The sequence below is a fragment of the Catharus ustulatus genome, chromosome 4, assembly GCF_009819885.2.
Source record: "Catharus ustulatus isolate bCatUst1 chromosome 4, bCatUst1.pri.v2, whole genome shotgun sequence".
Classification (NCBI taxonomy): domain Eukaryota; kingdom Metazoa; phylum Chordata; class Aves; order Passeriformes; family Turdidae; genus Catharus; species Catharus ustulatus.
The window spans coordinates 73,950,967-73,962,088 of record NC_046224.1 but is presented as its reverse complement, the minus strand read 5'-3'; the positions used below and the strand labels follow the sequence as shown (position 1 = coordinate 73,962,088).

The 11,122-nt window shown below is 43.7% G+C and overlaps 1 protein-coding gene across 2 annotated transcripts; it reads left to right on the top strand.

Moving 5' to 3' along the window:
• The first annotated feature begins 998 nt into the window (after nt 1-998).
• On the top strand, nt 999-10,319 carry MGST1 (microsomal glutathione S-transferase 1). 2 transcript variants are annotated; one of them, XM_033058393.1, is made up of 4 exons: nt 999-1,103; nt 3,271-3,420; nt 6,172-6,266; nt 9,144-10,319. In XM_033058393.1, exons 2-4 carry the CDS (start codon nt 3,295-3,297, stop codon nt 9,388-9,390), a joined length of 468 nt encoding a protein of 155 aa, XP_032914284.1. In that variant the 5' UTR covers nt 999-1,103; nt 3,271-3,294; the 3' UTR covers nt 9,391-10,319. The 2 variants fall into 2 exon arrangements, with proteins under 2 accessions (XP_032914284.1, XP_032914285.1); XM_033058394.1 differs by having other exon boundaries at nt 1,007-1,103; nt 3,261-3,420.
• The last annotated feature ends 803 nt before the right edge of the window (nt 10,320-11,122 follow it).

Below are 11,122 nucleotides of genomic sequence, written 5' to 3'. Positions count from 1 at the left end.
ACACTACTATTTCTAAGTTTTATTAACAGCAGAACTGAAAGAAACTATATTCATACAGTAAAGTTTTCCAACGTTATACATACAGCATTCATTTTAATATTTGTGAAAAACCAATAATATAATATGTACTTATAACAATTTTCTTTCTCACTTTGCAAAGCATCATTATACATATCTATTGGAACAGTGCTGATGGATTGGTGATACAAGCACGTTTAATTTTCTTGCCCTTTGGCAGAAGTTAAAGCCCACCAGAATAAAGGAGGGGACAAAACACTGCGACTTTTAGGTAAAGCTTTGAGTCCTCTCGGGAATTTGCATGATCGCTGGACTTGGCTGACACTATGACCACAGCCTGTCTGAGCCACAGCCTTTGGTTTCCACTGGGAGGAATGATGAATTTTATACACAAGCTGTGGGTCTGCTGGTATATAAGTCCAGCACTGAGAGGTAGAACAAACAATGGGATAGTGAATTGGTGAATAGAAAAAGATATTTGCCTTTATAAACAAACTGTAGGTTTGCTGATTAATGAAATGGGATATTGAAAGATGAAAGAAGCAATAGGGGAAAACCATGAATTCTATAAGAATTAAAAATTAAGAAGGAGGGTGTACATTAGAAGAGGGGAATCTCAGGTATCAGGTGTTTGGGAAGTCTGTGCCTCTCAAGTACCTCAGCAATGGGGAAAGAGAGAGGGAAATGCGGCCGGGAAATTGAGATGAAAAGGGAGGCTGCATCCTCCAAAGATTGGAGAGATCACTGGGCAATGGCCCATTATGGGGAATGCTCCCTTTATTCGACTAAAGCAAAAAGCACTCCTCTGTCTCCGTTTTGTACATAAACCTCTGGTGCTTGTAGATTAATCTACCTGACACCCCTATCCAAGGCCTTCAGACAGCAGGGCTTTTGCTCGCTCGTCCCCACACGTTCTCCTGTCCCTTCCGGGTTTTCCGCGCTCTGGGCCGCACTCGGGGCTCCGTGAGGGCGGCCCGGGCAGGACCCGCCCCCGCGGCCGGCGGGGCGAGGCGGGGCCGGGCCGGGCCGAGCTGCAGTGTCCGCAGGGGAGCGCCGGGGTTCGGATCGTCGCGGGCACGGCCGAGGTGCGGGCACGGGCAGCGGGGCCCGGCGGCCAAACCCGCCGCGGGTGCGGAGGGCGGTGCGGGAGCGCCGTGTGAGGGGGACTTGAGATGGCGGCGTCTCGCGCGGGCCGGGTCGGGAATCAGGAGCTGGATGGGGAGAGGACTGGGCCGGGGATCAGCAGCTGGATGGGGAGCAGAGCCTGCGGGCAGAGCAGACTTCTGGGGAAGTCGCGTTTGAAAGGCGCACGAAGGAGCGGCCCCGGTGATGCCGTGGCTGCCCGGGACACGGGGGAGGGTCCGGGCCCGGCCGCCGCTCCGAGCGCCCATAGCGGGGTTGCACAGACAAACCATCATTATTGCCATCGTTGTTATTGCTGTTACCCGTGTGTATCAGGCTGTTCGCAACCGGAGTAAGCCTGTCGCTTAAAACCCCGTGCTGCTTGCGTGTTTGGGTTTGTTTTTGCAATTTCTCTCCCGATTTTCTCGGTGCCGTTCCATTTTGCATTCCTGGGCATTGAGGAATCCCGGAGAGGTCGGAGGGCAGCGAGGGAAAATGGATGGATGTGGCTGAGCTCCAAAGCTGCTGCTGAACTGTGTCCCATGGCAATGACTCGGCATCTTTCTTGGATGTGTTTTCAGCAGAGCTTGGGGAAAAATGCTCTGACGCCGTGGATTTGTTTTTGTTGTGTGAAACACTACGTGCTTTTTGTTGTAATACAAAGTTAAAAGTAGCAGGATTGTTAAAATGTTTTAACAAGATTGTTAAAATAAATAGAACCAGTTACTGTCCATTTCTGAGCGAAGTCTTCGCCAAGTCGCTGTTTATCTTGGGAACTGGACTGTAATGAGAGAGGAGGCAGAGTTACATTGAATTATTTTCCCATGGTCCACAGACCCTGTGCTAGGCCCAGCGACCCAAGCACTGTTTTAGAAAGGATAAAAGAGGGAGCAAAATCCCATCCTCAGAGCAGACAGGTCCAGGCAAGGCTAGTTTTGTTTCCACTGAGCAAACAGCTGCTTACCTGCATCCTCCCCACTTCCTCACGAGGATGTGCCTTCAGAGCAAGTTTTCCGTAATGCTCTTTGCTCATCAAGTTCTCCCTGTTTGGCAATAGCTGACTGTGCTGAAAGCAAGATGAGATGTTGTTAAAACCGTAATCAAGCAAATATTAACATTTTTATTACCATTGTTAAAATCATATCACAGAAAGTAAGTTGGCTGTAACAAAAAAGTTCTTTTATTTCGGTCTCTAGTTGTATGGATTCCTAGACACTAAGTGCACAGCTGAAGCACTTGGCACAGCAAAAGCCTGGGTCTGTGCAGGACTAAAATGGAATTTGCACAGGGATGTGCTTTTTTTTTTTGACCTGCATTCACTCCTCGGCACCTCTTAGCTTTCTGGTGCTGATAAAAGGTACTGTCTCCGTAGGATTGTGGGTTTGGTAGGATTGTGGGTTTGGTACGGTCTCATTGGAAAGAGACTTCATTAGTTTAAGCCTCCCATGATAAAAGCAGAAATAGTCCTCTCTTCTTTGTCATTACAACTTAATCTTTGCCCGTGAGTCATGCTAAAAGCAATTGTTAAGAAAAAGGTCTCAGAGGGGAAAAATGCATGTTCAACTCAGTTTGATCACAAGTTACTGCTGGGTAGGAAGGCGCTGGTTAGTTTGAAAGCTGAAGTGCAATTATAATTGTGTCATTCTGCACACAAAAATGGTAGGCAATGCTAATTATCCTCTTTACATTCTGCAGTGTTCATAGCATTGTCACACACTCCTTCTATCCTGGTAACTGCTTAGGGAAATTTGCTAATTCAAATGAATGGGTCTAAAATTGGTCTAACTCCTTGTGTTATTTCAAAAGAATACTAATTTCTGTGACTAAGTGTTATTTCTGCAATTACATTAAATATTTTGGTAGTTTGTACCTTGACAGTTTAATAAGCACTTATAATGGAAGCAAAATATTATAATTTATCATCTTAATGTATTATATTATGCTATTGTGAAAAAAAACCCCAACAACAAAACAAAACCTGGGGAAAATAGTTTGAAAAGGAACTTTCCTTGGTGGTGAAACCACGCTGTCATTACAGTGTTGCTAAAAAACAAGGCTGTTAACACAATGTTGTTGTCAGAACTTTGGATTGCAATGATGTTGGTTTTAACTAATTTTAGTGTTTTTCAGTGGTCGTCAGTGAGAAGGGGAGAAATGGCCAAATTGACCCAGTTAATTGACAATGAAGTCTTCCGGGCTTACACTACTTATGCAGCCATTGTTCTCATAAAAATGATGCTGATGAGTGTGATAACAGCATACTTCAGGATCACAAGGAAGGTAATCATTTGGAAATAGTAGCTGGGAGAACAGACTGACATTTGTATTGAAATACAGAGATGTCACAGCTATGTCTTTTCAGCTTCCAAATACTGCTGCTGTTCACTTGCTTCTTCTGAAGAGATTCTGAGTTTGGTGCTCTGCTGGTCTCAATTGAATGGTGTTTTGAACCTAATTATGAGATAAGACTAAATTATACTTGCATTTGACTTACTCTACTCTTCTAAAGCATTTATGTTATTTTTAAAATAACATAAATTTTTTCCATTGTCTTCTGCAGAAAGCTTATGTTCAGGGCATCCCATTTATAAAGCAACAAAAGTATGATATGGAGCCACATTACATGAATAACCAACTGGTAGGGTCAGAAGAGGGGAATAGATTTTTATTCATCTGTACCCTTTCATGCAATAATTCAAAAGCTTTTTGCATTCCCTGATCATTATAGTGGGTAGGTCACTATCTGAAAGGAAATTACTGTTTTTCTAGAGTGAGAAGCAGGCTGAAAATTGGGTTTCCAACTTTGAAAATATCTGAAGACATTTGAAAATATTTGAAAACCTGTGGCTTGGTGTTTGGGCTAGATAAAAATAGGAAAGTTCCACTGAGGTTCACTAAATAATGTAGAAGCTGTATCTACTTAAAAGTGCTCATGGCAAATGTGTTGTGTTTGCCCTGTTCTTGGTTTTCTCTAGGCATCTTCTCATGGCCTCTGCAGGAAACACTTGGTCCTGGGCTGAAAGAGCCCTGAGTGGGCCTCACATGGCTGTTTTTATAGGATCTGCTTCTGCACACTGTGTGTGCTCCAAGGATTTTGGTGCAGTCCTCTTGTTGAAAAGCTGCTTTTTGTTCCTGCTTGTTGCAGGAGAGCCCAGCAGAACTGCTCTGTGGATCCAGCTGGATGCAGATGACAAGAGGGCCTTCAGTAATTTGGAGTGCTTGGTTTCATTGTGTTAGTAATATCACAAACAGAAAAAACAAGTCATTTTACTTTTCTATATACAGTAATTTCACGAATACAAGCCGCAGCAATTTGACAGAAATTTTGGTGGAAACCCGGAAGTGCGACTAATAGTCGGGGGCGGCTAATATGTGAATAATTTTCTGACATTTACAACCCCAGACGTGCCAGCCAGGGCGCCGAGCCAAGCACCTGCCAGTAAAAGCCGGCATTCCGTGATTGTTACAGTGTTACTGTGTTGCCCTGGCTCCCTGCAGGCAGCACGGGGGGTGGGGAGAGAGGCGGGAGAGCTCTCTTCTTCCCTCCTCTGCCGCAGCCCAGGGGAGGGGGGGGGGGGGGGGGCGTGCCGCCATTGCCATGGTTCGGGGAGGACGGGGGGGAGGGGGCGTGCCGCCATTGCCGCGGCTTGGGGAGGACGGGGGGGGGGGGCGTGCCGCCATTACCGCGGCCTGGGGAGCCGACAGAGGCCCTGCGCCGCCATTGCCGCGGCCCGGGGAGGACGGTGGGGGGCAGTGCCGTCATTGCCGGGCCCGGGGAGGATGGGGGGGGGGGCGCCGCCATTGCCGCGGCTCGGGGAGGAGGGGTGGTGCTCTGCCCCCGCCCTCCGCTGCCGTGGCGGGAGCAGGGGGTGCTCCGTGCCCGGCCAGCGCCATGGCATGAGTGGGGCGCTCTCTCCGTGCCCAGCCGGCGCCGCGGCGGGAGCGGGGCCGGGGCGAGCAAACCCAGAGGCGGCAGCCAGCCCCGAGTGGCAGCGCCGGGCTGGGCCACCTGACCCCGTCAGCAGCCCCGAGCGGGCCGAGCCTGCACAGCCTCAGTTGAGCCAGTAAACCCCCCGCCATGCCGCGGTTCTGTTACTATTTGGCAACTTTGTTGCACGCGGGTCCTCGCTGCGAACGACAGAGCGGCTTATATTCAGGTGCGGCTTATTTATGGACAAAAACCGAAATATTTACCAACACCCAGAGATGCGGCTTATACTCAGTGCGGCTTGTATCCGTGAATTTACTGTAATAGAGAAAAAGTCTTGAAAGAAAAAGCCAGGAAAGAAGTGAAGCAGGAGAATGTAAAATGTTGCTGATGATACTGTTAATGCAGCTCTAGAATTCTGATACTGAGGATATTTCACAAATAGGGATCAAGGCTGCCCTGGAAAGCAGTCATGTAGCTCTCCTAAAATCAAAAGATTTTCTTGACTTCTGTCTTGCATAGCCTGAGCATTCTACAGAATGGATATGTTTACTACATGTGTCAGCAGGGATAAATTAACTGCAGTCTGCACTGCCTGAATTAAATGTTGTTTCAAGTAGTGTCTTGCAGTATTTTGAGGTAATAATGGGTCATATAAGTGTAAAAATTTTTACCTGAGATGAAAGGAAGACACTTCCTTGGTCATAAATGAGAATGGGAATAAGTCTTTTGGATACTATTGCTGTGTAGACTTCTGTGGAAAGAAGGCATCCAAAAGCACTTTCAGATAATTAGTCAGGCATAGTGAAAAAACGACTTGTGATCTTCTACCTCGTAGATGCCTATGTTCTGTCTGCCTTTACTGCAGGCTTGTCCATCTCACAAGGAATTATCTAAATGCATAAATTACATTGCATTAATTTGTCAGCACACAAGCTATATACAGGTTGTGTTCAAGAAAGCAGAAATGCAGCAAACATTATATTGTTCCCTGTGCTTTTAACTTCAGGCACTTGTAAAAAGAGTGGCCTTTAAATCAAGCTACCTTGACTGGAGAAAACATTTTGGGTGCTGATGTGACGTGGTGCTTGTGTTTGAAACAGGCATTTGTCAACCCAGAAGATACAGAATCATTTGGAAAAGGGGAGAATTCTAAGAAATACCTGAGGACTGATCCAAGTGTTGAACGTGTACGCAGGTAATACACAGAAATCTTTAGAAGTTATTTTAAATAACAAAATAACATTAAATCAAGGAGTTAATTTCATCCCATTCTCTGTCCATCCTGTGTGTTTTATGGTGCACTATGTAGCAATCTAATACAATAATTACAGTAATTTCATGATCATAAGGCGCACCATTTTGACTAAAATTTTGGTCTGAACCCAAAGTGCAGCTTATAATCAGGTACGGCTTATATATGGACAAAGAATGAAAAGTTGCTGTTTTAGTTTGGAGGACAGGTGTCTGCTGAGAAAGGCAGGAACTTCTCTTTGAAATGCAGAATGTAAACCCCCTCCCTCCAAATTATTATAATTTTGAAACCAAAGGGCTTTCAGGCAAAGATATGGGAATTAGGAATAACAGTTCTTTTCTAGGGAAATTAAAATAGAAATACAGTACTACAAAGAAACAAACCCCAAACCCTGACAGAGTCAGAGTACAACCTGACACCCCATCAGGCAGGGTGTTGGTAGCAGTCCCATTAAATGGTGGCTGCATCCTCCTGCAGTGACAGATGTGGCTCAGTTGGAGCAGTGCTCCTGTAGAAGGTGCAGTTTCCCTCCGGAGCTCCAGTGGTGATGTGGAGAAATCTGGTTTTCCTCTGGAGTCCAGTGGAGAAAGGGGCTCCCTTAGTGTCCCAAAACCTCTGTTTTTATTTTGGTAAGGAATGTTGGGCTCTTCCCCCTGGCTGGAGCAACTTCCAATGGCATGAAGTAATTTTATCAGTCCCACAGTGGGACTCAATGGCCATTAGCAGAAAATGACTCGCTGGAGGAAGGATTGGTTATGAAAAGATAAAGAACAATTCCCCTCCTGGTTTCAATAGATGGCCCATTAGCAGAATATCTCCTGTGGAGATAAGGATCACTGCCCCCACCCTCAACAGATGGTGATAGAATAGATACCTTTTATACACTCTGTATTGTAACATGCGGCTTATAATCGTGAAATTACTGTATGAACAAACCATTCTACATTCAAATGTTCAGTGTGCATTCTAAATACAAGAAGCCACTGTCTGGTTACAATAGTCTGTCTGCATGGGCAAAGTCATGAGAACATGCTAAAATATGACTATAAGTTGATGTAGCTCATGGCAAAATTCTCTGTTTCCAAAATCATAAATTTTGGGATGCTGTTTGATACACCTGTGCTAACAAGGAAAGCTTTAGTGGGATGCTTTCCGTAAGATTGTTCCTTGATGAAGCTAAGTTTATTTTTATACTAAAAACTTGAATGTCAGTGAACTCCTCTCATTTAAACCTCCATTAGGGAAGATCTTGAAAATATATACCAGTACAGATTTAAGAACACTGCATCTCTGCAAATAATGGCTGTTGTTTCACAATGCGTGTTTCTCTATGCTTCTTATGGATTAAAATCTCAGAAAGAAGAGCCTAATCTTAGTGGGCTGTAAAGATGTTCTGCTCCTGAGTAGTTCAGGGAGTTGTTGCTTAACTTCATGAGTGTTACATAAAAGTGGAAACTTTTGTGATGAGGGGTAATTCCTTTCTCTTTGTAAATTGTAAGAGACCTGCTAAGTTGAGACTAACTTCATGACTCATTTAACTCAAATTGTTGTGGTAGAGAAATGACAACCACCTCAGTCATTTTCACAGAATAGATTTTTAAAACACTTTATTAGCAAATCCTGTTTTGCTGTTTTGGGGAGTTTTTCAGACATCCCCAGACCTAATAAGTCAGCTTGGTTCTAGTTACTGTGTTGGTGTTGCAGCATCCATATTTTCCTCCCAACTGTGATTCTTATTGAAAGTTTTCTGTGTTTTCTTCTGCAAGCTTTATGGCAACAGATGATGCCACATAAATTTAACATGGCTTCTCTTCTGTGAAGTGATTGGAATGTGTGCAGCTTATGGGGGAAAAAAGGTTATTTTTTTCAAGAAAAAAGATTACTTTCTTCAGAGTACTTTTATGGGGAATGACAATAAAAATTCTGGAGGGATATGTTTCCTTGTAATGATAAACAGAATAATGATATTCTAAAAGCAAATGCAAGATAGGGCCATGACCTGATTCCAGTTGGCTCTGAAATTTGACATCATTAGTAAGGCTTAGACATTGGTCCAATCAATAAATTGGGCTGGAAGTATAATTTATCTAAAGAGGTGAAGGGAGCTGGGAAGGTTTAGGAAGAGGTGTGAAAGAAACACTTCAAGATATGGATTTCAGTCTCAACACATTTTTTGTAAATTATATTATGGTTTCAAAATTTGAAACATTTTTTCAGCTATTTTAGTGCTCAAAGTAGAGAAAATGAACGAAAAGTGTAGCTGTCACACCTGTTAGATGTTCAAAAATAATCTTCTTCAAGATGATGGAACTTCATGAAATTCGATGGAATGCTTCCTATGTAGGATATTTTATGTTTTCTTTATGGACACCACAGACTGGATTTATGGGATTAGAATAGACCATCTGAGCCATGACCTGTAGTAGTTTTAGTCACAGTCCTCCAGTAAATTGATGTTAATGGAAAGAGGCTCCAAGGAAACAGCTGCCTCTCTTCTTCCCTGACTTTGCATTCTTGCATGCCCAGGTGCACTCAGGCACCTCATGTAAGTCCTTAATAGTACCACGATCCTGGGGAAAAACTAATGCCTTTCATACAGAAGATCAGAAGCTTAGAAATGTGGGGTGCAGCAGGAGAGACCAGAGTGATGTCAGGTGAATATGCCAAAATTGTTTCAGTCACTGAGTCAAGTGCCCTCTGCAGAGGAAGGCAAGAGTTGTTGAATAGTAGAATGCTCTGAAGATGCTGAAAAATAATGAGGCTTGAAGTGGTTTATTTAACAAATCTAATACTTTAAAATAACTTTGCTGCTCTCCCCAGAGGCCACCTGAATGACTTGGAAAATATTGTCCCATTTGTTGGCATTGGACTGCTGTATGCTCTGAGTGGCCCTGAGCTTTCCACGGCTCTGCTGCACTTCAGGATCTTCACCGGGGCTAGGATCTTTCACACTTTTGCATACTTGATCCCTCTTCCCCAGCCTGGCAGAGGTTTGTCTTGGGCAGTTGGCTACTCAGTGACCTTCTCCATGGCCTACCAAGTCCTGAAGACAGCGTGGCGGCTGTAGCAGCGCTGTAGTTTCTGTGTCCCCTTTGACATTCCACACAAAGTTCCCAGCACTGTACGATGATGTCTTGAGTGAGCCATTGAGTCTTCCGTGGTAGCTGGAATTCTCTTTGTTAACAAAAGCTTTTTGTTCAGAAGTGTTTCTTTTTTTGGAGGAAAAAGAATCCTTCTCCCTCTATTCCCTGTGCAGGGGTGCACTGCCAAATACTAGATTGGATGTTCCCTTTGTGATTTGTCAAGTGCTTGCAATTCTAAACATGAGATGATGCTGTATTGATAGAGTGTTTGATAATTTTCTACAGATGCACTATTTTTGGCTGTAGCTCTGAAGTCTAAATCAATAAAGACAAGATTAAAAAAAAAAGCCTGTTTGTATTTTTGTTTTCGACTCCTCTCACTGCAGCCAACAAATAGCATGTCAGTATGTATCAGGAAGAGATTCCAATCATACAGTTCTTTGAAGAAAGCTTACCTTAATAATAAGATATAACCAGTAATGCTAGTCTTGTTGCAAAAAAGCTCTTTGATGAAAATGTTTGTATAATCTACTTTGGGATTAAAAAACCTAAACCATTGCAGCTCCATTTCTTTCAGTTGAATAGATTAAAAATAAAGTATTTGGGCTAAATTCTGTTTGGAGACACTGGTGAAAATTTGAAGTAAGTATTGTTGTTGGGGTTCCTGCAAATGTACTTTTTGTGACTAGATAAAGTGTAGACCCTTTGTAGAGGATTTACTTTATAAATTCTGGAATAAATTCAGCATAAAATGAGTGACACTTGCAAATGTAGCTATCAAGTAATTCAGATGCACATATATAATTAGTTTGTGTGTCATATTGTCATAAATATGTTTTTGATAGGAAATTTTGCTCTTTGCTTACATCTTTCTATGGTGTGTTAATTTGAAATACATTCTTTAAAGACTTTTCCCTGCCTTCTCTTTGGTTGACTATTCTGGGGTTCTTTTGTAGCTCTGGTTTAAATAAATATCACAAGATTTCAAGTGACCCAGGGAGGTCTTTATATGCTGTGTGCTGGTCATTGAGAAGTTTTAAATGGCAGAAGTGAGAGCACAACACCTTTGGTTTCATTTCCTATCCCAGAAGCTGCCCCCCTTCTAAGGGTTGGCCCAGAGAAGAGGTGGAGAGTTCACACTGCTGCTTCCACCTGACAAAGATTTTGTTTTGCTTTCTGATTGGGGGCAGTATTTTTACTGCAAGAAATAACACTGGAGTGCTTTCCTACCTACCCACAGCTGTGAGGTGGAAGTTGGAGCAGTGTTACGCTAGGCTGCAACTCAGAAGGGTGGCAGGAGGAATGGGGAAGAATTCAAAGAGACTGGTTTAATCTAAAGAAAGGGGATTTTTATTGCAATTTAAGTTGATTGGAAGATGAACATTGGGGAGCTTCAACTCCTGACATGGCAGAGTAAGCACACATCAGCACCTCTGGGTTAGCAGAGGCTCCAAAAGGAAACGGGAATATTTTGTGTTTCTTCTTGCACCTTTCTCCACCACTTCGAGCCTGTGCTGTTTTCCTCCTGTTCCTTGTTCCTCTGCTGGGTTCTGTGGGATCTTGAGAGCAACTACCTTGGATGATACTGTTGTAACAAAAGCCACCAGCGCTTCTGGACTGAGAAGGACCCGTGATGGAGATTGGAGGAGCAAGGCTGCCGCCTGGATCTGTGTCCCAAAGCAGTCATTGACACAGTGAGCCTGCCAGCTCTCATCC

Bases quoted from the DNA above. Each gene is read 5' to 3' on its own strand.
- MGST1 (XM_033058393.1), top strand. From the start codon at position 3,295: ATGGCCAAATTGACCCAGTTAATTGACAATGAAGTCTTCCGGGCTTAC. The intron at 3,421-6,171 runs GTAATCATTTGG...TGTTTGAAACAG, and splicing joins ACTTCAGGATCACAAGGAAG to GCATTTGTCAACCCAGAAGA. The intron at 6,267-9,143 runs GTAATACACAGA...TGCTCTCCCCAG, and splicing joins AGTGTTGAACGTGTACGCAG to AGGCCACCTGAATGACTTGG.